The sequence below is a fragment of the Fulmarus glacialis genome, unplaced genomic scaffold, assembly GCF_000690835.1.
Source record: "Fulmarus glacialis isolate BGI_N327 unplaced genomic scaffold, ASM69083v1 scaffold26930, whole genome shotgun sequence".
In the NCBI taxonomy this organism is placed as follows: Eukaryota; Metazoa; Chordata; class Aves; order Procellariiformes; family Procellariidae; genus Fulmarus; species Fulmarus glacialis.
Genome location: NW_009187553.1, coordinates 5,238 through 32,124, shown reverse-complemented (window position 1 = coordinate 32,124; position 26,887 = coordinate 5,238). Strand labels below are relative to the sequence as shown.

At 36.1% G+C, this 26,887-nt stretch overlaps 1 protein-coding gene across 1 annotated transcript; it reads right to left on the bottom strand.

The window, feature by feature from the left end:
• Positions 1-1,178: 1,178 nt before the first annotated feature.
• LOC104075196 (protein dopey-1-like) lies at positions 1,179-21,048 on the bottom strand. Its single transcript, XM_009575623.1, has 12 exons — positions 20,855-21,048; positions 19,415-19,596; positions 16,976-17,146; positions 15,168-15,357; positions 14,484-14,582; positions 13,252-13,351; positions 10,512-10,621; positions 8,204-8,312; positions 6,385-6,505; positions 5,531-5,650; positions 2,540-2,654; positions 1,179-1,644 (listed from the first exon to the last, which is right to left on the bottom strand). The coding sequence occupies exons 1-12, from the start codon at positions 20,990-20,992 to the stop codon at positions 1,306-1,308; spliced, it is 1,794 nt and encodes a 597-aa protein (XP_009573918.1). The 5' UTR covers positions 20,993-21,048; the 3' UTR covers positions 1,179-1,305.
• Between the last annotated feature and the right edge of the window lie 5,839 nt (positions 21,049-26,887).

Here is a 26,887-nt window from a genome sequence, read left to right as displayed (position 1 = left end):
AAGCCATGGCCACATATGTCAGTTGTAATTGAAAGAAAAAGGCTGTTGAAGGTTCAAAGGGTAACATCATTCAGTCAAAACAGGGTTTATTGAAAAAAAAGAAAGCAAAAGAACAAAAACAGGCAGGTATCAGCTGGCTAGAAAGAATAAGGATAGGATCCTGCATAAAGGATGCTGAAGTCCTAATGGACAAGGTGAACATGAGCCAGCAGTGGACCCTTCTGGTGAAGAAGGCCAACCACACACAGGATGGTACTAGCAAAAGTATAGCTAGCGAGTCAAGGGAAGTGATTAGTCCCCTCTGCTCAGCAGTTTTAAGACCACATCTGGAATACTGTGTCCAAGTTTGTACCCATTAGTACAAAAAAAACCACTGATGTACTGAGCAAGTCCAGTGGAGGGCCACCACAGGAGCACCTGACATAGAAGGAAAGCTCAGAGAGTTGGATTTGTTCCATCTTAAGAAAAAGAATGCTAAGAGTTGTGGAGGGGGAGAAGGTGTCTTTATTGCTGTCTGTGACTTCCCATTAGGTAGTTGAAAAGATGGAGGCATGCCCAGAAATCCACAGTGAAAGAACAAGAGGCAACGAACACAAGCTGCAACAATGGAAATTCTGATTAAGTAACACAGTGCAAACAAACAAGCTGTACAGAGAAGTGTGGAATCTTCATCCTTGGAGATATTCAAAACTAAGCTGGATATGATCCTAAGTGACCTGGCCTAGCTTTAAAGTAGAATCTAACTTTGAAATCAGCCCTGCTTTTAGCAGTGACCTGCAACTGTCACTTCCAACCTAAATTATTCTATGCTGTTCCTCTAGTTTCTTCAGCTGAAGAACAAGGATTTCAGGGCATGTCACTTAACATACCTTACAGAGGCATGGTTGCGTAGACCAAACTAGACAATGTTAAAGAGAAAGAGCAAGAGCTGCTGGGTGGTTTTTTGCTTCTATTTCTTTATTAAATGATCATAAGAACTTAACAGTGACAGTAAAATAACTGATGGGTATTAATCTGATGTACATAAATGGGGTGAGAGGAGAATTTACATATGCCTGATAAATAACCAAAAAGGATAATTCTTCTGAGTCCAGTTATTCTTACATGATCAGACTCCTGAAGTGCATTACAACTTTAAACCTTAGTTCATTCTTAGGCCCTGATTTTCAAGTGACTTCTACATGTATAATATTAAATCTAGATAAAAACCCTTAAAATAAAGACCTTTTACCACAATGAAGTGCATAATTATAATTTCTTTTGATGGTCAAAGTTTCTCATGTATTGTTGTATATTAAACTGAATCTAATCAAAGACTTGTAGGAGGTTCAGCACAGACTTAGAAAGCCCACTTTTCCTTTCCACACAAAAAGTATTTTTCCAATATGCTGCAAAACATAAATCAGTCACCTTTTTGTTTTCCCATTCTTTGATGGAGCTGCTATGTCCACTAGGAAGCTGCAGGATACCATCTGTACCAGCAGATAGCAATGGAGGTTGAACCTTACTAAGGATCTTTGAGCAGAGTCTGAGAGAATCAGTAAGCTCGGACAAGTGCAAAGTATGAAGATGGCTTGTCAATGCAGAAATCATCCTGAGCAACAGCTGAGGCAAGTGTTCTGTCTGTATTTCAATGTAAGTCTCCTAACAAAGTAATAGTAAAACGCATTAATTGTAATACCAAATCCCACCCTGAAAGTTATCTTCTATAACAGTGGTACCTATCATTTGCTTAACTGTGTTCTAAACATATGGAACATGGAAAAAGGAAAATTAATGTCTTAATATCCCAGAATAAGAAATACATGCTTTACTTTAAAAAAAAATATATACAAAATTAACTTTACAGTTGGGTAACCAACAAATAGAAATATATTTAGCTCTTTTTCAGAATTTTACATCTTGTTCATTACACAACAAATACATTACAAAACATAACAATATGGCTAAAGAATGCTACTACTATAATTTTAATAACCTTAATATAAAAGTTTAAGAACGAAAGATAAACAAGTTATTAAGAACTAAAGGGAAAACAGGCTGATGGCCATACCTGACACAGCACTCTCATACTTCTAGTAGGCTTTGAAATGAGAAAGCAAAGAATTGAGGAAAGACAGGTATAGGACAAAAAAAAAAAACAACACAACAGTTCCAACAGTCTTTGCTACATTAAGCAATACCAACAGAAAAAGAAGATACATCTTATCATGACATTTAAAAGAGCCTTAAAGAAAGCTACACATCTAAACTAGCATATTAAACTACAGAAGACTATACTTGTAATGAATACAGTGTAGTTTTAGAGAAAAGAAATTGAGGCCAGACAAAAATTTTCAGGTATAAGCATCATAAAAACCACTTTGGTTATATCCAACCAGTCCATCAAGAATCATACAATGAAACCAAAACTTCTTCTAAAGGTGTCCACCAATTTATGTCAATATATTTTCAGGAAAAACAATTAATAAAGCAGATATTTCTGTAGACTATAAATATACAGAATCCCAGTATTAGTAACGAATAAAGCAATTCTTACCAAAGAAACTATATCCAACAAAAAATCCACTAACAAGCAGAAATTTGTCAGGGGTAACTCAGATTGTTCACTACCACCTCCAGGCCCAGTTTGAAGTCTGGCATGTAATGTCCTCCTGCAAAATTCAAATAGGGTTTCACAGTATTTTCCCCTTCCCTTACATTGACCATGTTTCTGTAACTTAATGCAAAGTTGTAAGCATCAGGGATAATCCCTATAAACAAATAAACAATCTCTCATTTTACTATTAAGTAGCTCATTTGGCCCCATTGCATGCTTTCAGAAAAAGTAGCAACGAGCCTTTTGCTGTAAACCAGTCTTCATTCATAAAATAAGGAAATTCAGGCTACAGAAAATTGCCTTTGTGACTCCACCATATACAGCAGTATTTACTAATATGAGCATGGGCAGCAATAATAGAATTAAGGGATAGTGTTACTGGAAGCACAGTAATTTTGAAGAGATCTAAACCAAACGCATTAAGCACTTGAAATAAAGACAACCAAAAGTGGAATAAAAGGCCCATGAAGCTTTAAAGCTGTGCAAGAGGAAAACAAAACAAGCTCTTCTAGATGTCCACTTCAACTTCAGCTGACAGCATTATTTTACTATTGACAAGAATTCATAATCTGATGAGTTTTATTGCTGAGTGAAGTAAGACGGAACACAAATCCCCTGTGAAATCATGTTGCAATCTGACAATATTATAAGCAAAGGATATGAATAAAGGCATAATACTTTGTTTCTCCAATTCATTTATTCTGCTAAGGATGGTGGTGAGGTAGTGTCACATTTTCAGCAATAGTTACTTATGCTAATCCTTTCCCTCTGTTTTGGAAGCGTTCATGAACATATATGCCAGGACTGAAAAAAGGATTTATTTGAAATAATAAAAGCATTATAGAAACCAAGTCTGAAACAGTGACAGTAATTGTTTATCAAAAGATTTTAAAAAGATTTAAAAAATCATATTTAAATTGCATCCTGTCAGTAACCTACGTTTGAAAAGTAGCACCCTACTTAACCCACACCTCCACTGGGTGTCTCTCTCTAACAACATACTGTATCTCTCTAACAACAGATAATTCTCTTCATAAAACCAGCAGCCTGTTTTACGGTTCAGTGAAATGGTCCCTTTGTGTAAGTCATAACAAATTCTTTTTCACATTCTGTGCTCCTACCCAGAACGATCTACCATTTCATAAATTACTCACAGATTTGTTCAACTGTAATACCTCATAAAGGATGACTTGAATTCAACTCACTGAGCCCCTTATCAAAAATAGTTTTGAGAGAAGGCTCAATAGCAGTGAGCAATACTTAGAAAGGAAAAAAACACTAGATACAAGAAATCATATTTTTAATTTTTAGTATGGGAAAATCATAAGAAAAAGCCCAAGACAAATTCAGAGGGCTATCTAAATTGCTTTAAAAGTAGTAACTGTGATTTAGCAATCAGACTAGATAATATAAAGATAACTTACAAATTCATGGTTTAAAATCAACTGGTTATGTTTTCACTTAATGGTGTATCTTTTTAAACAGAAAGGCAGCAACTTACATAACACTAGCTCATGCAGAAAGGAAAAAAAAAAAACCACATTCTCCAGATTCCATTTATTTATTAACAAGGCAATCTGGTATCCATGCTTAGAGTAACATCTACTTATACGTAGAGAAATTCTGACCTGCTTGTTAGTTGGTCGTAGACTGCTTTCTTTACTTTAGCAATTCAGGCCAATACACAAAAATTAAGTCACAGACATGTTGGAAGGGATTTCATCTAGTCCAACCTTTCATGCTGAGCAGGACTACTAACAACGCTAGATAAATTTATCTACAGTTTTGTCTAGCAGAGTCCTGGAAATCTCCCAAGGAAGCTCCACAGCTTTCCTGGGTAACTTGTTCCACCACTGCACTATGCTCCTAGCAAAGCTTTTCCAGAAGTCCAACCTGAACCCCTGAGCCAACACTTGTTGTTGCTGTCCCTTGTTTTACCATCAGCCATTACCAAAAGTACGGCTGTATCAACTTTGTAAATGCCCTTCAGGAAGTCATAGGCTGCTATTCAAGCCCCCTCTTTGCCAGGCTAAACCAAACTCACCTACCTCAACCTCCCATGCAGTGTCCTATGACTGACTATCTTAGCAGTCCTCTTCTAGAGTCTAGAGCCTCTTCAGTTTCTCAACACTCCTCCTCAAGCGGGATGCCCAAAGCTGGACACGATATTCCACACATGACCTTAGAAACACTAAGTGAAAGGAAAAATAACTTCCTTTCACCTGTCAACCACACTCCCCCTAAGGTAGGCCAAGACAGTTTTCTTTACTTATGACAGCACACTGTTGGCTCATAGACAACTTAGTGTCCAAATATCTTAATACATTATTAAGCTATTGCATAAGCAATGAAAAACAATTTTCTACAAATTTCATTTGAAATCCCTACACCGTCTATCCCTTGCCACAGCAACAACCCCTGCTCTCCTGTGGTCCCTTGGTCCCCCTCCCTCCCGTTAATATTTTCAGTTTTCCCCTATTTACTATGTTCCCTCCCATAGCCCCCCTTGCCATGTACAGGACTCCCACGCTTCTTCTTCCGTAAAAGAGCAGAGCAAAAGATAACACATTCCACAAGTCACTCGTGGTAAAGCTGACAGGTTTGCTAGACACCCAATGAGTAATCCTGTACCGGACAGACAGAACAAAACAAACTAGCTTTGAGATCACTCTAGAGTCTTCCCTTCGGCAGAGGTGCTAATTCTGTCTCTTGATTTTATCCAGACACTGAGTTTGTGGGAACTCATGTTGCTGAGACCACCAATCACATCTGATTGAAATTGGCCAAAAGATCAAAGTTAAAGGGATGGGGAAGAAAAAGACTTACAGACTAAATGATCACATGAGACTAACTTCTTTGAAGAAAAAAACACTTATAAAACAAAAGTCAACTTCAACTTTACACATACAGAGATTAAGTATTATAACCTACCTACAACATTCTTCAAACCAACGAGCAATGTAATCCCACATATAATAAGGCTCAAAGGAATTAAAAAGAAGATTGGCAGTTTTAATCAATTCTGCTGTTTTCTTGTTTTCTCTCAGTTTGCTGAAAGAAAATAAAAAGAACATTTTATATTTTTATACTTCATTTCCGATTATGTAACCACACATCACCGTGAGTTTACCCGCTGCCAGTTAACACTGATAAATTATCCTCTCCTCATCCCTACAGTGATTGTTGCTCTAGGGCTCAGTATATTGGCAGGCTTCTCATATCAATGTCTTTTCACAGTTGCTAGGTTTCTTCTCTATCCTTTCTTTAGTATTTGTCTTCTAACCACATTTTTAAGAGATCTGTTTTCCCATGATCATTCCTATAGTTGTTTCTCCCCCCAGCTTTGAACTTCCTTCTTCTCTCCACCTTTTAAGATATTAAATTCAAATCCTGAAACCCTTTTTATCGCCCTCTCTGGCTGTCTTGTAGCACTCTTCATTTTTACTCTACAAGAAAGCTCATCAGTCCACTTTTTTTTTTTTAAGAATACAGATGTAAAGAATGCCACAATTAATCTATACCATTGACATACTGACTTCCAGCTGTATCAAGGAAGCATTTTTGTCATGGATAAAGAATAAAACATATGCTAAATATTTTTTTAAAAATAAATAATAAAGCCATAGCCCTTCAGACCTTTGCACTGAATGCAGAAGTTGCAATTAATGTCAATGGATCCTGCATCATGAAGAAACCAGGTCACAATCCCACAGGCTTCACAGTCATGGTTTCAGCAACAAAAAGATATATTATTTAATACAAAATGCATCATAGTCATTATTCACCTGCTTAGCTGTGTGTGATCTTTGTTGAAAGAAGGTTCTGCCTGAAGCTCCAATTCTGCTTTGCACTGTGTGTATAATGTTCGAAACACTTCAATCAATACATCCTCTAGGATGGCAGGGCCTAGGGATAAATACCAGCAATCACAGTCTTATGCATTATAGCACCACTAACAGTCCACATTTGAAAACTATCAAAATCATTAGCCAGCTCTGGTCACTGAAACCATAAAATACCTTCTGTTTAATTTCATAAACTACCTCAATTTCAGAAGGTTTTTTTTGCATTCCAGAAATACACAGGCACTTGTAATGCCTGGGAGTATATAAAGCACAAGCGGAGTTCTTTTCCCATACAATGTGTGTACAATGATGGTTGGATACAAACACACCTAGTTCAAAAGCTATGCAGTCACATCAGTACAGCCCATGTTCAAGCCAACACACCCTCTTTGAGGAATTATTAGCTCAGCTCAGTAACATGTAGATGTGACTTCATGGATTCCTGATCAAAGGTAGCTTTCAACCAAACAGATTCAAATACCCACCCATAAGCTAGCTCATGCTGTTATCATACGGAAAATATATTTTATTTTGACCATCTTCCATAATACAAGGTAAAATATTTTGAGCATCTTTGTTCCTTTTAATTTGAGGCAGGTTTTCTTTAATTCCAGATATAGACTGCAGGATATTTTTTGAAATAGCACCTCCTTCAGATTTCAGCTAAATCTCAAGTTTGAAGAAAAAAAAAAAAACACAACTTAGTTTGAAAGGAGTTCACAAAGTGATCCTGCTTGAAATATCCTTTGCTTTTTCATGCTTTTTCCTAGCCTCATTGAGCTGCCTTCAGTGAGAGTGTGGTCAATGAGTTAAGTAGAAATCCTGTTAGCTTCTTCCATCTGTTTGCTGAAAGAATCCTCATAGCTCTGCTTACTTCATGAAATCTTAATGTACACGTTGCCTCTGAAAATTTAAACTGACCCCCAGAAATCACAAATTACCAGGAACATGACAAATTCTTGTCAGATACTTTGTTCTTTGCAGTCTGTCTTAACCACTTCCTTTCAAGTTGTACTCTTTAATTGTTGTATTTTTACACTTTTATTATCCTGCCTCCAAATCTTAGGATAGACTTCAAAAATTATTTTTATTTTTTCAGTTACCTCCAAAACTGTTTTTCCAAAGAAAAAGGGAAGATATCCAACACTTAATTGTTGTAAATACTTTTGCCTTATCTAGTTTTGTCCCATAGTCCTCTGCACTCACCTGCTAAACAGTGCATTTAAACACTTTAAACAGGGGAAAGGAAAATTTAAAAAAAAACCAAAACAAAAACCAAAGCAAAAAAAATTTCCAAAAAATCCACCCACAAAATCAAAAAAATACCTGCTTCCTCCAGATAAATTCTTCTGAAAAAAAAAATTTGTTTTCTTGTTAATATCTCTCATCTCTATGTGTATATTAGAAGAAAGAACAGATTACTCCCAAAAGCAACAGCTGAGATTTCAAATAGTGAAAGTCACTATTTGATTAAATAAATGGAAAAGATCCAATCTGCATTTCTTCCAACATGCAGTCAGTTCTCTCTATGACTTTAACTTACTATTTCCTGTGTTGAAAGTAGAAGAAATTGCATTTGTTAAAACGTAAATCTAATGAATACATTAAATAATTACTTGGAAGATCTAAGAAATCTAGCTAGCCTGCCAGTACTAAGAATACAGCTTTTCAGCTTTTTCAATTTGACCAGCAAGAGAGAAAAATTCTCAAAGCAAAACCACGTAAAACAAGTTAAAGCTAGAAGTAATATGAGAATTACCTAGTTCAGGCTTATCCAGCAAACTGATAAGAATTCGAAAAGGCTTTAAGTCTTGCATTAATGTGCTTTCTTCTCCATGCCCATTAACTTGTAATATTCCAATCATTGCCTACAAAGAGCAAAAGCATATCAGGAAAACAAAAACAAACCCAGAAAACAGTTTTTGAAAGAAACATGCAATAAAAGCTGCATACAAAAGGAAAATTCTCAGTAGCGGAGACCACTGTTTCGTCTCACTGCAGCTCATTCTCTCCATGCTTAAGTATTCTCTCAACTTTGCCAATGAGAATATTTCTGTGGAACAAAACTTGATAACTTGTATATACTTAAAGCCAAAATAAAATGTTATAAACAGATACCAACTCAAAATTTCATGTAAGAATAAAAGACAAGAAAATTAATGAAGAAAATTGTTTGACAAGGTAAGGCATGTAGATATTAAGGGCTTAATAAATAATAATCTGTCCATCTAGGATATACCCACCTACGTGGCAGAAAACTTTCTTGAGTAAGTTGACTAGATAGTAATGACAACTTCAAAACAAATGGGAAAACTGACTCTCTATACTGAAGCAGTTTAGGGAACGAGCTACAGGACTAAAAAAAGCTCAATGAAACTGCCACAGATTTTGCTTAGTTTTCTCTCTGTGGCTGGCTTCGCTGTCTGAGTCAAAACTAGTTTGTTTCTTTTACAGCTTCTAAAAAGCGAGGACAAAGAAGTGATAGAAGAGAGATGGGGAAGAAGAGAGACAGGAAAAACAGGTTCAACCTTGCTATCTGCTATAAACCAAGTATTATCAGCCAGTATCCTGAAAGAAAAATCTTCTGTACTTGAACATGCCTTTAGAAGGTCAGAATATTCAGTACATTGTATCAATGAATAAGATGGGGGTGGATTGGATAAAAGAACACACAACGAGACTGTTAGGGAAGAAGGCAGAAAGAAGCAATGCTTTTGAAGTCTTTCAAAAGACAGCGAACGGTTTTAGAAGGCATATGCAATTTATATTATGTAGAGCAAGCCACTGATTTTAATGTCTGTAAAAAATTTTAAAGCAACAAACAAGTGAATTATCCCCGTTATAAAAAATGGCCACTCTCCATTCTACTGTAGCGTAGTACCTGCTAAAAAAAAAAAAAAAAAAAATCTCAAATGGACTGTATCAACTCTACACTGTTGTTAGTCTTTTCAGACAGAAAAGCTTTAATGACACTGATTAAGCTAGAAAGATGGACAGATTTAAAAGGAAGACCACAACCTATTAACAAATGCCTAAATGTTGCTAAAAGCTCACCACATTTTGTATAGAAGGTACATGCAAAACTGTATCTCATTCAGGCCTCTCCTCTACACCTCAACAATTTCTCAATCATCTGCCATGGGAGGCAGAAGGGTGACAAGAGAAGGGTGAGAGAGTGCCAATGAGGTCCTTGCTGCACTGGAATTCTGGGGTCTCTTCCTCATCAGTAGAACAGCAGTTCTCATTACCTTCAGATAAAACTGAAAGTGCTAGCTCTGTGCTGGGTATCAGCTTTAAGTTGTGATGAGCTAAATATTCTTGTGTCAGCTACTAATACTGGAATCCACTCTCATTCCCATATATAGCACCACAATTCTGACTGAATATCAGAAAAATCCTGACCTTATCAATTTGCCTTAATGATAAAACGTCTTCCTGATTTCAAGATCAGACTCACAGCATCTTGAAAGACATCTGTATACTTTAGTTACTGTGAGAGAAGGAGCACAGCTCTTGAGGCCAGGTGATCTCAGCTCACTTAGCAAGGCTTTAAGGGTCAAACAGTATGGCTGCCAACTTGCTCAACTATTCCTGACAGCCAATGGACAGCAGAAAAGACATTCCCCTTGCCTAGAGGGGAGGAAGACCGTTCTTACTCAGACTTTCTGAGTACTATCTGATCAAATTTTACCAATTCCCAAGACACAGAGGAGTTTCCACATCTACAGAAGTAGAAGAGAATTCTCCAATTCTGTTTTATGAAAGAACAGGCTCCAGTGTGCTGGGCTCATAATCAAATATCTTCCATATATGCTACATTCATTGTGGAAGAGGAGAGAGAGAAATTTAATATTTGTTATTCTAAAGAAACACGTTATTCCATGTCTTCATTTTTCCAAAAAGAAGGTTTTAGAAGAGTAGGACACAATACCACAAAAAGACAGAAACTACATGGTCACATTGAAATGGCAAGTCAAAAGATAAAGACACAGCAACTTTGATCAGCATCCATTTATGAAGATATATGCCACAATAAAACATCATACAATAAAACATCATCTAGCTACCTGGACTAACATCTCCTTCGAGAAGTTGTTGAAATAGTAAGTGGCATGCTCCTCAGGATTGCTGTGCCTTGTACTTCTGGGTCCTATAAGGGCACCATTGTTATCAAAACCTTCAAGCAAACAAAAGACAAGGCAAATAAATATTTGTCTCTTAATAGAATATTTTGCCAATTTCTTTAAACTAGAAATCAATACAGTAGCACTGATAACTTACCAAGATGAAGTCCAAGTAATGTTGGCAAGAGAAAGATGATTTTGTAGAGTTTAATACAGGAAACTAAGTGATATTTCCATGCAAGCAGTTTGCACACAAATTACAAACTTTAGTTTTATGCAACATTATTAACCAAATTACTTCTTGTACAAAAGAAACAAAGGTTCACAAACACTGCACAAACCACATAGTCCTAGAGTATCTTCAAGAAAACCTGTCCCACAAAAATATTTCAATATTAATATTATTACGAGGACACAAAATTCAGTATTTTGAATATAACGAGATGATCACCAAAACACGCCAACACGACTAAAGCACTTAGAGAGAATAACAGTCATACTACACAAAATCAATTTTGTTATTCAAAATTACATGAAGGGGATAGACCTTTGTTTTGGTTTTGGGTAGACCTTAGACCTTTTGTAAGTTTGTATGTTTTCTTTTACCACATAAATTTTTTTATTCTACAAAAAAAGAGGCTTAAGGGGGAAGGGGGGGGGGGCGGAAATCAAGAAGTCAGTCAGGATATCACCCCACTCCACAGAAGCATTTTCCACAGTTTTTGTCCTGAAGTGACAAAAATAGAAGGAAAGCCTGAGAAGATGCATGCCCTTTAGCAGCAACTTAAAACAACCACTGTTAACAATGGTTAAGCTAACCTGGATTTAAAGAGATGTAATGTGATTTTTGTGCCTAGAGAATGTTAATAGACCACTCCCAGCTATAAAACAATAGGAAGGAACAGCTAGCACCAGAATTAAATAATGTCATACAGAATATCAGACTTCAGAGAGTCTTCCAACATAACTGACCCCCCTCCCCCAATGTTTTATATTAGGAGTAGAATATCATTATAATATAAAAGCAGAAAACAAAAGAAAAACAAGGAAAAAAGCTATATTGCCAGAAGGTCTGTCCAAATATACAGCCAAGGGAGGCACTAGCTGTTCACAAAACAGGACCAGGAACAGTCACTGCAAAACTATCTTCTGAAGTTATATTATCTTTCAGTGGAGACTATGCTCATGAAATAGCTGTAGAAGAAGGTTCCACAACTAAAAAAGCAACATGATATTTTAAACACAAAGCATCTTTTTCAGTGACAGGAAAAAGACACATCTAGTCCACCAAATTTAGATGAAACATTAGTGCAGTGTTTAATCTGGAAATTATTTTTTCCCTAAATTGGAAAATGTAGGTACGGAGCATGACAGTGCATTTCACTGTCTGTCTTTAAAAGATGAGTAATTTGCAAGTCAGTGTCTTGAGAAATGATTAAACAAAGAAGCCGGGATTTTTTCATATTTATCTTCTAAATCCCTGCAACTTCTACAGCAACAAAACCAATCCCCTCATGCAAAACACTGTTGCTGACTTTATCCTTCCCTTCATAACTTCAGTTCTCTCTCATGTACCTTGACTACTTACTTCCTTGCTCCCCAGTCACCCACAGGCTACCTGCCTCTCATGTCTTAACTATCAGCTGGGAAAGATGCAAGAGCTGCTGGGAAGGGTTCTGGGTAGCCTGAGAAGCACATATGTGCTTGCTGGTGACCTGGGAAGCCAAACAAAAAAGGTAACAGCAGACCGTAAAACAGTCTTCCCCTCAAGTAGAGAAACCACTTTATGTCTCTCCATTCAGTCTCCAGTTTCTGTGATGCTCTTAGGAACTCCCATGTCAGAGAACCTGACTTCTGTCGAAGTGGGCTGAAAGCAGTTTTAAAGAGTAACAGGCCAGTTTCATGTGACCACAGGCTTCATTTCCTTAAAATAACAAGGCTGAATAAAGAGTAAATGTTTTCTAAAACTTTCTAATTTCTAATTTTCTAAATATTCCCTAAATAATTAGAGTCTTCTGAATAGCTATTATTCTCTGCTACCCTCTTCTGATTACACGCTGGTTTCATATAAAAAATTAAATGTGTATTGTATTGATATTCTGCCATTTGGTAGAAGTGTGCATCCTGTCATTGATTTTTACCCCAGAAAGGTGTTGAAATAATGTTCTAGTTGCATGGAGAACATAAGTGATTGGCGATTTGTTAATTCAACCATGCAAATATCTAATGAAGCTTAAAGTTTGCATACTCAAGCCTCTATCAATGTAATATCAACATTTTTCAACATTCTTTTATTTTCATTCCTTCTATGCTGTTGTGTTCCAACTGCCATTTACACTCTATAATGCCTGCTCTGGTTTTTCCATTTTATGTTTTTTAGGGAGACAAAAGTTACCTTTCAGTGTCTACTTATGTGGGCCTAGTGCACCAGGCTCTACCCCTGAATGTGGCCCGTATTTGCTGCTTTAGGAAAATGTACCAATAATTTATATAACAGGAAAGAGTTCCAGCATGACATTCTTCATCTTTCATGTCCATGGAGAGAGATAGTGCCTTTCTTCCTTATGATATAAATTATTTCATTTTTCCAAGAACCTTTCTCTGCAATACAGCAAAATACTGCTAATGAACATACAATCCTTCCTCCACTTTTAGTGAACAATGAAATGAAATACAAACCTACCTAGAAGCCATGCATAAAGCCTTCGGTTGAGTGACATATCCCTGCGCAGTACTACGTGAAGGGCTGCTGACAAAATTCTGATCATGTCTGGACGTGTTGCCTGAAGAAGTTAGAAACACGATTAAATTTAGCTATGAAAAGTAACACTTTTTCTATGCTTGCATTTTAATGTGCACTAAAACATAGTTAATTTCATGTTCTGACATTTCTAAATTTGAAATAGTATAAGAAAACATAATCTTGCTCTTAGGAAACCAAAATATGATTATTATTTGGAACAGACACTTTGTAATAGTATGCACACTTTACAAACAGCAAAAATACTTGATTCCATTAACAGCTCATTTTTATTACAAGACATTTCATTTTGTTCATTAGGCAAAAGCCTTGGAAGCAAATTCAACCAAAAAACAGTGTAAAAAAAAAAAAAATCACTGAAGAATTTTAAATATCTTTCAACTTCTTACTACTTTAAATGTTTGTATAAGTCTTAATATAAAAAAAAAAGCTGTATTGATAATAATTTCACCATTCTAGCACCTAAACAGAGACACTCCAAATATTCCTATAGTAACTGATAAATGTGAACAAACCACTTCCACAAGCAAGAACACAGTTATTTTTACAGGAAAGTGCAGGTTTTCGTCAATTTCTAACAAGGTGAGAATCAACCTTGTATAAGTTCTCCTCCAGGAATAAAATAAATCATGGATCATTTAAAAACAGAAAGTGACTAACAATAAATGCAGTCAAAAAAAAATTACCTAGAAGTTGTAAGGTCTATCTCCCACGACTGCTAGGGCTAACTACTCACCCAAAACCAATAATCATTTTCAATTCTCTAGTGTTCTGAATCAGTTATGCTAAGAGGATTAACTTTTGCTGCTTTTGAACACTGAGAACTGGAAACTTGCACATGAACAGATAATTTGTTTTCTCACGAAATTAGACCAAATTAAAAGCTTCTGCATAGGCTAGACATCATAATTTATATTGGGTTGCATATACAGAAGTTAAAGTTAACTTCAAAGTTAACGCATCAAGCTAAAAAGCAGAAGGGCAGAGATCACAACATGAGAATAGCCAAACCTATCAGAGAAACTCTTAGATATGACTCTTGTTCAAGCTTGGAGAAAGTCGTTAACAAAGACCAACTAAATACTGCTACTGACTTAAGAAGTGGAGTACATTTAGGAGTTTGCAAATTCATCTCTCTTATGTTAATAACCTACCTGGCTCATGTGGAAAGGAAAACAAAAAAGGATAAGGTCCAATGTGCTCCTCTGTACTAAAACACTGGTATCTTGCACTGATGTGCTTACTGCTTCCACCTGAAGTAACGGCAGACCCCCCCAAATAGTTATTTACTGTATTATTTTAAGAAGGTAGATATAAGAGAACACTTACAAAATAAGATCAGTTGTTTATAAATAGTGATACGTATGAAATGAAGTTATTTTAAAATTCTGAGTAAGGAAACAAGATAAAACAGGAAAATAAAAAGTTTCACCACTGATATAATCGTACATAGAAACATATAATCAACATAGATTCCCTGAACTATACAAACATTAAGTTTTTGGGTTTTTGTGCTACCAATGAATATCTTAAAAGACAAAAACAATATTCTATATATTTTTCAAAAAATAGAACAAAACTCAACCACTTTTAACTGTGTGCTATGAATGGAAAGTTTTATACAAAACCTAAGCAGTTCTGAAATACTAACTCAGCTTTGCAACACTTTTATCATGCACAAAAACATCAGCTTAACTGGAGCTATAATAAATAAACATGCATTTTTATCTCTTCAAAAGGCTATGTTCAAAGACAGAGAAGACATCTAAGCCCCCCGGAAATATATTATTATATAATTAAGTAACACCAATGTCTTCATTGTTCCAACAAAACATTACCATTAATTCAATGTCACTGCCAATTATGTAGAGTTGATCCTCCATTGAAAGCTTCCTGTTCAAATGGGAAAGGACATAGGTGATCCCAGGCAAGCGAACTGCAGGGCTTGTGAGGAGGCTGCCCCAGAGAGCACTGTAGAATGCCGACTGATCCACAGCCGAGGCAACCTTCTCCAACAGCGTGTTCGTTCTGCAGTAAAATCAAGTCAGCTGAATTTAGGCATGTATCACAGCCCTTGCCCCTGCCCCCGATTTTAATAAATATAAAAATAAATTGTTACAGGAAGGTCAAAGCTTTCTTTTGAGAGGCCAAGAGAAGCCCCAATTATACACTGAACCTTATAATGCAGCCTGAACAGAGTGATCCAACTAGCAAGCCTGTGGGCAAACCTGGCTTGCAAAATGCTACTGCCTGCCCACAGCTTCTCCTCATGTACTCCTTATGTTCAAAGAGCCAAATAACTTCCTCATCTGCTACTCAAAGCCAAGTGTTGCTACAGACAGAGGTTTCGGAGAGACAGCAGGAAAGCATAGCTACTGAAGAAAAGAATCAAGCAAATGGCTTTTGCCTTCTCATTCCTTGCACTGAGCAATAACAGGGCATAAAAATATCACAATTCTTTGAGCACAAGCAATCCCCTCCCCTGTCCTCATTTCTCCCACTCATGTGGCAGCACCTCTACACCCTATGGCAGACCCTGGGAGGCAAGCTGCGTAGCCCTTCTTCCCTGTTGTAGTGATGCCAACTACACTGTGTGTATCTACCTACGCAGAAATAGAAAAAGACAACGTTAAATTGCTCTTCACATACAAGTCATGAAAATTCTAGCTTCTGAAGTTGAATATATCGAGAATATGTAAGTGTGTGAACAATTCCAAGAATCCAAAGCCTTAGAGTATAACTTCATCCCTTAATATGTTAAGATTCTACCCCAGCACCCCAGACACTACAGTCAAGATAACTCAACCGGGGCTTAGGGTTGCTGGATAAGAAGAGCTATTACCTCCCAGGCCACTCTGCTAGAAATAGAGTAATCACCTATAAAGATAGGTGGATTATTGCTGTCTCTTACATACGTGGTTTAATGACGATTTAGATATCATAATGAGTAAGTCTTAATGATGGAAGCTTTGTTTGCTATCTTAAATTCAGTTAAGATATGTATTTTAGACCAGGAATAATATGGCAGTAATACCTTAGACAAAACACGTGGAAAAGAAACAAGCAGCGTGTTCCTAACGTGTTACATATCTCCATCCATAACAAGAATCATAGAATCGTTTAGGTTGGAAAAGACCTTTAAGATCATCAAGTCCAACTGTTAACTTAGCACTGCCAAATCCACTACTAAACTATGTCCCTAAGCATCACATCTGCACGTCTTTTAAATACTTCCAGAGATGGTGACTCAACTACTTCCCTGGGCAGCCTGTTCCAATGCTTGACAACCTTCTGGGTGAAGAAATTTCTCCTAATATCCAATCTAAACCTCTCCTGGCACAACTTGAGGCCATTTTCTCTTATCCTATAGCTTGCTGCTTGGGAGAAGACCCCAACATATAACACTAAGTCTACTTAATGTCAATTCCCTTTCAATAACAGGAACAACTAACAGTTAATTTATCTTAATTAATGTTAAGAATCTTCTACCATACTATTCCATTGCAATTAATATGACTGGATGAAATTAAATACCACCTATCTTTAAAAAAAAAAAAATTCACATATATATATTTAATGAAAAGTTGCAGGGGGAAAAAAAAAAACCAAATCAAGCATATCACCTTATTAACATATCTATCCTTACCTTTCATAATACTCTGACCCCTCCTCTAACCCAGGCAGAATCCCAGTTAACAGTCCTTGCAGTCCTGGTTTCAATGTTTTCCCCAAAGGGAGGTAATAAATCTCGTACAGACTCAATAATGTTGGCTTGACAGACATAGCGGCATTGGCAAGGAGTGGAAATAGCCCGGAACTGCGAAAAATAAAATTTATCTTTTTTTAGGAAGCTTCTTATGTGAGACAATTTCATTTATATCTTAAGACTATTACAGGCATGTCCAGTGTAGTTATAAGTACCCGGTTTTTATCTTAGAATTTTGCACAGGCATAGACCAGCACACAATACGACCGCCTTCCAGATTGACAGGTTGGTATGTTAAGATTAATATTATAAGCTTTATTAGTATTGTGATAGCAAGCACTGAAGGCCCAGAGATGACTGTGTCTTTCACCAATAAAACAAATATGATAAACCAGAAGCACCTCTGAAAGGCAAAAATGTTACTTTTGCCCATGCTGAACTTACATCACAATGGAAAGTGTATTTAAAAATATACTGTCTTTGCACTTACTAAGAAAAAACAAAAATGAATGAGAACATTTGAGGAAATTTATAGAAATACTTTTCTGTAAGAAAAGAAAAATAATTATGTTTTACTTCAAGTAACCTAAAGATAAATTTTGAGACATTTATACTATTAAATAGCAACAAAGTATATACTTACTTCAGAAATTCAGTCTGAAAACAGATTCTCAAACTAACAACAAACCCACTGTTCATGATGTTGCATTTAAAGGATTGAAAACATCGGAAGTTATGTTTTGAGTTTACTATGCATGTAAGTGTAAGTTCACGAAAGTTACAAATGTGATCAGCTAAGGAGAAGTTACCTACATACTAAAAACATTTTTGCTATTGCTACTAAATAACATCAATTGTTACAAACAGTACCAAAAATCAAAGGCATGTGAACACAATTGCAATCTTCAAAATCACTGAGGACTCAGGCCAGAAGATCCCCGACACATGAAAAACAGTAAAAAAAATGAAAGAACAGTAAAAAAGGTAAGTTTGAGACAAGTGTTTTAAAATATACACCTACAGATCTACGATTAAAAAAAAAAAAAAATCTTTGTGGATACAATGTTATCCATGTTACAGGAAAAAAATATCTTTCCAAAGTACAAAAATGTTTGTAAAACATTTTTTTGCCTTTATCTATCTAGAAGAACTACTGTTTTGCCATTGTCAATTGGTTTCTTTTTTCTGCAGAAAATGTCTTTTTGTTCAATGATCAGCACACTACCCCACAGTCTTTCTTTGTAAGGCTACTACTCATCCTTCAAGATCTGATGTTCAGATACTGTAATTCTGCTTTCACGAAAAATACTGGAATCTTTGCTAATGCCTTAATGCGAATGCCAGTGTTCTCCCAAGCATCAGTAACAATAGCGTTTAGTTACATTACACGAGGTAGCATTTTCCACTATCCTAGAACTTATTGCTAACAAGATACTGCAGCTACTGAATCACTGCTAAAGCAAAAAATGCAAGCTATGAGTTCACAGAATCTTTAAAAACATGTGGAAATACAGAACTGAGACGGTCCCCTCCCCCCCCAAATGTAACTATATGTAAACATCTTGACAAGAAGTCAGAATAGCTGATGTTAAGGCATACAATTTATTTCCAAGCATTAATACACACCTTTGCTACCTAAACAGAATTCTATTTTATTCCACTATTTCTCACACTGATGAAATTTTAATCTCCAGGGATAGCTAAAGTTTAAGAACCATGTGTGACTGTGTATACACATATGCACACATCCCTCTATGCATTATATAATAAATAGCTTAATGTCTTGCCCCTCCCCTCCCCCAACCAAAAACTTCTTGGAGGTTTAGGAATCAGTATATTTTTACTACCCTTACTTTTCAAGGTTATCCTTCCTTTTCATTATCATCAGTTCTAGAGACTGACAGTGAGAAAAATTTTGTAATTGTCCCCCATTCTAACAAAACAGACAATCTTTCTGTTCTTTTGATTTGATTGCTTGGAAGAGAAAGTTTCTTGCAATAAACTATACTCAAATTCTTGTCCAATACCACTTAAATGACAACAGAAAAATGTGATGTGAATATATTGAAATAACTGTTAACACTTCAATTACTGTACATACTGTACATACGTGCACAAAAGTTTCTTTATTTCAATGAAGAAATAATAAATGCCAGGTTTTCTAGCACTAAAGTTGGTTCCTAACAAAAGTTCAGATGATCTGTTTATCTTCTGATATACAATATTCGGGAGAAGAGTACTACACAAGCACCAGTAACAGGAGGGAAAGAAACTGATTGATTCTTGCTATATGACAAAGCAATATTATTAATATAAAAAGTAGGAAACAAAAAGCATCTCAACTATGCATTTGGAATGGAGTTGTTTAAACTGTTGTACCTGTAGAGGAAAAGATCTTTGGCTAAACGCTTGGGTCCAATGATTTTGAAAATGATCTCATATGTTTCAAGTGCCTTCCGATGAACCCCTCCTGGCAAAGCTGGATGAAGACATTGTGCTAAGCGCTTGCCTATCGTCAGCTTTTTCGGTACTACCTGGTACTTCGCGTTGTTTTGCAGTACCTGATAAACCAACACATTAAGAAAACAGCACAAAAGTTAAACAACAAATACACATTTTATAAATGAGCTCCTGAACATGGTCGGTAAGTCACAACACATACCTAGATTACAACACAAGAAAAAAAAAAACAAAACTTAAGATGTACCATGGAGCTTTTTCTTTGCAATGCCTTTCACTTGTACACTTGCAATAGCTGGAATTACCAAGGCATTTAAAACTTCACTTGCAACGGGCTCCTTACTTACAGCTTGTCCATTTCATTTTACTCATCCTTTTGGGCACAAAAATCACTATCTCCATTTGTTAAAATCAATTGCCAGTAGCTCAAAGAGGACTATTAAACTGTGGGTGGTGAGTTTGGGATAGCTTTAAGAAATCATCATAGAGTGAGACAACATAAAAAACTCTGTCGCTGCCTGAAACTATATAATCACTTCAGGACCGGAACACAGAGTTGCATTTACATCTTTAGATTTTTCTTTCCCAATAGCATAGCCTTCACTTTGTATACACATGCAGCAAGAGCTGTTAATATCAAAAAATGAAAGAAATGGGAGTTTATACAAAGAAATTATGCCATTGGCATTGCCAACTGTACTGATTTTCCACAAAGTTTAAAGGGTAGAACGTAAATGCTTCAGACCTATAATTTTCTATGTCAAGTTCTGCAAAGCTTCATATTGGTAAAATGCGTGTGTGTAAAGGGAACTCTATGACCCTGACTGGAGATCCCTAGAAACACATAGGACTGATTAGAACAAGATTTTTATGGATATCAGGATCTGTATTCATTTGTAAACTGCTATTAAAGATCACAATAATATTACACATTCAACTTATTAACTGTTAAATCAAAACAATAACGTTCTCTGGTCAATGAACGATTTGAGTCCCACTTTATAACTCATGCTTCATAAAAATATTGCTGATATTTATACTGGCTACTATTTTTCAAACCATTTCAGTAACATTGAATGACATTAGAAGTAAAGGTTAGTTAAAAAAAAAAAATGTTGCACTTATTTACCCTAGAAATGTAAATAACTTTTTCCTTTACTTATAGTTACAGGAGGTTCAACTGTAAGTCTTAGAATGGCCTTTGTTTGATTTGTTTGCTCCTTGCACACACCCAACATTTGGCTCAGACTGCTAAAATATTTACAAGAATAGACTGCTAGAACCTTGCACTTCTGTATTTTTACACCAGTACCCTTTATCAGTTCCTGAATCTTTTCCAGGAGCACCTGCCAGGCATACCTTGTTTAGCTTTCCAAGTGCCGATATTAAATCTGCCCATTCACTGGAATATTCGAAGTTCTTCAGTGCTTTGTCAACAGCTGCTACATAGTTTCTGTACTTGGAATCAGTCAGTAGCTCCAGCTCCTCCGTGTTCATCCTCCCACGGTGTCCCCACTAGAGACTAGCTTGCAATTCATGTACAGACATTACCTGTTCAAAATAAAAAATAAAAACCCCTGAAACCATTGTTTCCAGAGACATATTATTACAACAGTTTTGTATAAAGAGCACTACATTTTCCTCAAAGGCATTATGAAACATCAATCGGAAATCAGTTTACAGCAAATCCTAAACAAAAGCTAACATACTGCACACAAATACTTAGTCTAGAAGACTATATTTGTAATCAAGTCCTGTTTAAAAAACAAACAAAAAAACCCCACCACAAACCAAACAAAAAACCCTAGAAAATTAATGCCCTGCTCCTCCCAAAAAGCACTGTTTTTTCTTTTCTTTTTTCCCCTCCATCACCAGAAAAACCCACCTTTCCACAAACCAGCCCTTCTGAAAACAGAAGGCACCAATCTTTCTGAATTACTTCCACGGAGAAGACAAGAATGAAGGACGCATACAATAGTCACACACTATTCAAGAGTACTTTCATGCATCAACACTTCCTTTTACAAGACCTGGTATTCTAATTCAGCGATGCAACCCTACTTTGTTTTTATATTATCATCATCCACACACAACAAAAGTGTATGTTTACCAGTGTTCTATAATCAGGGGCTTTTGCAATTTGCTCTATATATTTTCATTACATGGTAGTCTACACCAAGTAATTAACATATTCTAGTTCCAGAAACACCACCTCATACTTTTATAGGCCATACACTACTTATTTCATGAAATTCAATTGCTATTAAAAAGAAATATGTTTTTAAAGCTACTTTAACACCAAGCAATTACAACTTACAATGGGAAATCCTATTGTAGCATGTCTGTGAAAAAGGCAGCTTTTAATTGGGGTCTTTTGGGAGTTCCCTCTGATACTCAGCTTCAGAAGAGACTTTACACTCAGTAGATGCTGCTCTCTTCTGTCTTGATTAAAGGAAAATGGGAAGAAAATTGTGTGCAGAAGCACAGGCTGAAGCCTTTGGTAGACCAAAAAAACCAAACAAACCATGGAACAGGTATAAAGAAGCTGTATTCATCAGACTGTCTACCAGCTATGATAGATAGTGTCATGCTTAAAATAGCAGCTTCAGTGAGCCCTTCCAAAATGACTGGAGAACATGCCTCGCTGGCCCCTATTCCTAGTGATCAGCAATATGACAAATTAGTAGGATTGTTTGAAATTAAAAATGCCTATGAAATAATAGAGCAGAAGAATTAGCAGAAATAAAAGGTGACATTCTGATTTCTGGTGGTTCTACAGTTGATGGAGATAATGAAAACACTTATCTGTAAATTCTGCTCAGGAAAAAGTTTAAGTGTTTTTAGACCAATCAGAAAAGACTAACAACTCAACTTGTATCACTTCATGCAATAAACACACTCCAGTTGTACAAGATGCATCAAAAACTTGAACACTTTCCTGCCTTTTATCATATACGATCAATTTAAAATGTTTTATATGCACACATAAACATTTTTATTTGATTTGTACTATATCCCTCCTTCCGTTCAAATGGCATTCTCCCCAAAATGGCTATGAAGCTGCTATTTGTCAACAGTTCCCATAAGGAGTTACCACTGACTGAACAACCCTAGGACTGGCTACCCAGTATTTTCAGCTCCCTGAAGGCCAACTCCTTGTCATGTTCTTAAAACAACCCCAAAACCTACAAACTACGTCACTATTAGTACTGTTTTACCTTTTCAGCACTCCAAAAGGTAAAATGAAGAAAGCTGTACTCTGACATCTCCAAATTAAGACAGTAGTAAATCAGGCTCAAAATTTCATGATCGTATTCTCGTCAAGTTTATCACAAAGTGCCCTAGCAGATTTTTTCTCCCTTCTTTTTGTTCCTTTAATTAGCAGGTGTTTCTGAAGATAAATTGATAAGACCCCAGTTTTAATCCTCACAAACTTCTTTTTTTTTTTTGTGCTAGAAGAACATTAAAAAAGTGTTGCTTCAGTCAGAGACAGTATACTACCACTCCAGGTGGCGAAGAGGGACCTTTGAGAACCTTTCAAGCGTGGCCACATGCAAGGTGCCAAACAAGCCTCTCTTCTGCTGTCATCACATTTATCTTTTCTTCTACAGAACAACCAAAATTCCGCATTAATCATTTCTTTATCCTTATTACTACCTTTCTCCTCCTATTGCTCATCTCCTGGTTTCTCAGCATTGTAAGGAAAGTTGCAAGAAAGAAGAAAAACAAGAAAAGGACGGACAAAAGGAAGAAAAACAGCTAGGATGCAGGAGTGAATAAAAAGGCCAAGAATTACAAACCTTTTGCACTCTTGATTCTGATGGCAGACTAATAATGACAGATTGTCTCGAAGGCAGAACAGAAATGCAAACCGTTACTTAAAAGCCATACTTTGATAGATTTCAAGATACCCCACTGGCGTAAAGCACTTAGATCTCACTTTTTATTTAAAAAAAGTATTTCATGTGGTTTCATTTTATAATAACCATCCTTCTTTGGATTAAGTCCAGAAAAAGATCAGGTTTGCTTTGAAAAAGCTGTAGAATGCCAACAGATTTCTCAAAGAGGCAGTTGCACAACCACCAATGTCTGGTCTCCAAAAGTAAAATAAAGTATCAACACTAAAAAAGAAGAAAGGACCACCATACAAAAGCAGCACAATTCTCATTTTTCCAGGCACAAAGGATGGAGAAAGAACTTGACACAGCGAATAATGCTTTCTGAGTGAAGAAAGCATCAGCATCCTTTTTTTACCCAGCTAAAGCATAAATGCAACCACTTATGGCTGAGTGGAAAACAGGGCTCTGTCTTCCTCAAGCGCTTGAAAAACCTGAAAGCTGACAGTGGACTGATTCAGGATTATCAAAGTTCAGACAAAACCAGCAGGAACAGAGGGTTAAACAGGTAGCTTTTTTTCAGACTTACTAACTGAACAGAATATTCTCTTCCTTTTAAAAACAAGTAACACTAACAACTTTGAATAACCTATACTTTTAGGCACACCGGCTGATACTAATGAACTTACTCTAGTCACGTAACTGATATTTAAATTTATCCATATGTTATCAGTGAATTTAATCATTATGAAGTTTTGTATAGAGAAGAAAAAACATACTCTGTTTTCCTACTACTCTATGGTTATGGTCTCATTTTTCTTTCTTAGAAAAAAGTTTGAGGTTACAGGGAGAGAAGGAATATCTTACATATTTTTTCCCACAATTTCAAACAATATATCTTCCAAATCATATCAGTAGCCATAATAAGCCAGGGATGCAGAGAAGATACTATGTAAATATTATGTATTATTTTTATAAACCTAGCACTATTTTTATTCTAAGATCATTGAAACTACAGGAATATCCATTTTTATTAGCTTTCATACATAAAAATATACTTGTCCTACAAGGTTTACTTTTTGTTTAGCTTAAAGATATTCCAAAATATAGGTTTTAATCTTTTGTTTCTATCATTTGTTCTTACTGATACTTTTCTGTTCTCTTCATCTATAACAAAACTGCAGGTTTAACAACATTTAATTTTACAGTACTGATATTTCAATACAATGTTAAAACTTAGTAATGCCTATCTCCTTATAAGCATCACACCCTTATTCTTTCATTGTTTACTACTTTGAAAAAATGAGAAAAAAAAAAATTGATAGATCAAAATGATTGAAAAATAGCAGTTTCTGCCACACCATCAAACAGCCCAAAGGATAAACCATTTACCTTGCCATTCCACAATCACTGTTTAGCATGAGGGCCAACTTTCCTTGAAATGTTCTTTATTTATTTCTCTTTTCAAACAAAGGTATGAAGAGCACCATCCTTTGCTTTTGTTGGTTTTTTCCCTTTTGGCATACTTAATGAGATGAGACAAGCTTCTCAGATTGAAGGTTCAGCCACTGTCATGAGTCTGGACATCGGTAGTCATGACCATGCCTCTTTTTAATGGATGACAAAAAGCAAATGGGGGTGTCTGAGCAGAAGGCTTCTTATCAATGAGGAAGAAACTACCTAAGAAGTGCTGTACACTTTCAAACTATTTCATAAAACCATATTTAAATCATAAGCTGTTGCAGAAGTACGTCTTGACACTTACTACCTTCTACTTCACCTTCTCATGGGGATTAAAAAACAGACACCACACAATTCTGGATATACCTGGATGCCTGTAGAGTCTTTGAGTATGACTTTGACAAGGAAAGCAATTACCTGGGGCTGTGGATCTCCTTTTGCTGGGGGTTGTGTATAGTGTGTTCACAGAGCAGCCTTAAATTCCCTTCATCAATGAGGTGGTATTGGTCCTCCTCCGAGTCATGTTAAGATGATACTGCTACAGCTGTGTTTTCCACAGCAAATGCTCATCCTTCACAACTCATGTGCCTAAGAGCCTTCTGTCTCACATCAACACAAACTATTAACCTCTTCAAGAGGCTCTAAATGGTTTTCAGTGAAGCTAAAGAAACTCGATTGAGAAGAACAACAGCTTCATCAACACTTATTCGACAAAAGCAGCTTTCATCTAGATTCTGTCTCAATTTAGTCACAAGGTTATAAGACTTCCCAACAATTCATAAGCTCTCCAGTATCTATCGTACCCCAAAGCTCCTCTTCAGGTTTGATTTGCTACTGTTCCACTCTTACATTTTTCAAGCCTCACAGAATTGCTCTATTTGTCTGCTTCACACCAATCTGCAATACCGAAATGGATGCTTTCTGGTACAGATCAAGGGGCTGATCGCTGTGGAGGACAAACCTGTATACATCAAGTCACTTCAAGAACTCTCAAGATTTGCAAGTACTGCCAAGAACCTGAGCTTACAAACTTGCTCCCTTTGAATTCCTCAGAGTTTCAGCTTTGCAATATTTCAAGGCTTTTCTAAAATTGTTTACTGTTTCAAGGGTGGCTATGGGAAGTACAGTAAAACAACTAATATATAATTAAAAAGCAGATGAGAAAAATTTTGAATTTCACAGTACTGAGCTACTGCTTTTTAAGCTGTGTACAGTGCCCGAATACCAAGCTGGTAACTGCAGAAACACATTTTCATTTAAATAGACTTAATACAAACACAGATTTGAATACATGGAAAACAGAAGCCTTGTCATTTGGTAATTTATTTTGCTTTGCTTCCCCTCAAAAGCATTTAAAAGCATGAATAGCAAAATAAATACTGCAAATCCCAGGCTAGTCTCTTAAGATAAAAATCAAATGTTGGAAATACATATACTCCTCTATCACCAAAGATAAAGATTTTCCAATTACATCTAATTACTCTATTTCTAAATTGACTTTCTACAGAGACCTCTTATTTCAGAATTTTTCAAAGAGGCATCTCTAATGTCTTCTGAAGAATAAGAACTGTTTGAGCTTGTTATTTTGGCCAATTGCTATTCAGCACAGTAATGAAAGATGCAGAAAAACCCATATTACCCAAATAAACAAGACAAACAAAAAACCCCAGACTGTATAGTTAACTATAATTAGCCATGATCTTATTAGTATCCTACAACAGTATAGAGCATTTAATAAGATTTAATATTGTGATTAATAACTTCCCAGTACACTTTTCTACCCAGTCAAAATTCACAGGTGGAAACACCTTATTACATTTTTCCACAGAAAAAATGACACTGCTTTAGGTGTTCAAATTCCTTTCCATGACAAAATTATATTAAATCAGCATAACAATCTGTGTATTACCCATACTGGCAACTTCTAAATCAACATGAGATGTTTTCCAGAGAGTTATTCTCATTCAAAGAATTAAATGAGAGAAAACCCATGGCTTGTACTACAGAGGCTAGATTACGTACCCAACCGCATGCGCTCCCTCCTGGCGTTAGAATCTACGAACATGTTTATTATTTATTATGTTTATTATTACAC

Coding starts and splice junctions, on each gene's coding strand:
- LOC104075196 (XM_009575623.1), bottom strand. CDS start 20,992: ATGAACACGGAGGAGCTGGAGCTACTGACTGATTCCAAGTACAGAAAC. Junction 19,597..20,854: donor CACTTGGAAAGCTAAACAAG/GTATGCCTGGCA, acceptor TTGGTTTATCAG/GTACTGCAAAACAACGCGAA. Junction 15,358..16,975: donor GGGTCAGAGTATTATGAAAG/GTAAGGATAGAT, acceptor ATTTTACTGCAG/AACGAACACGCTGTTGGAGA.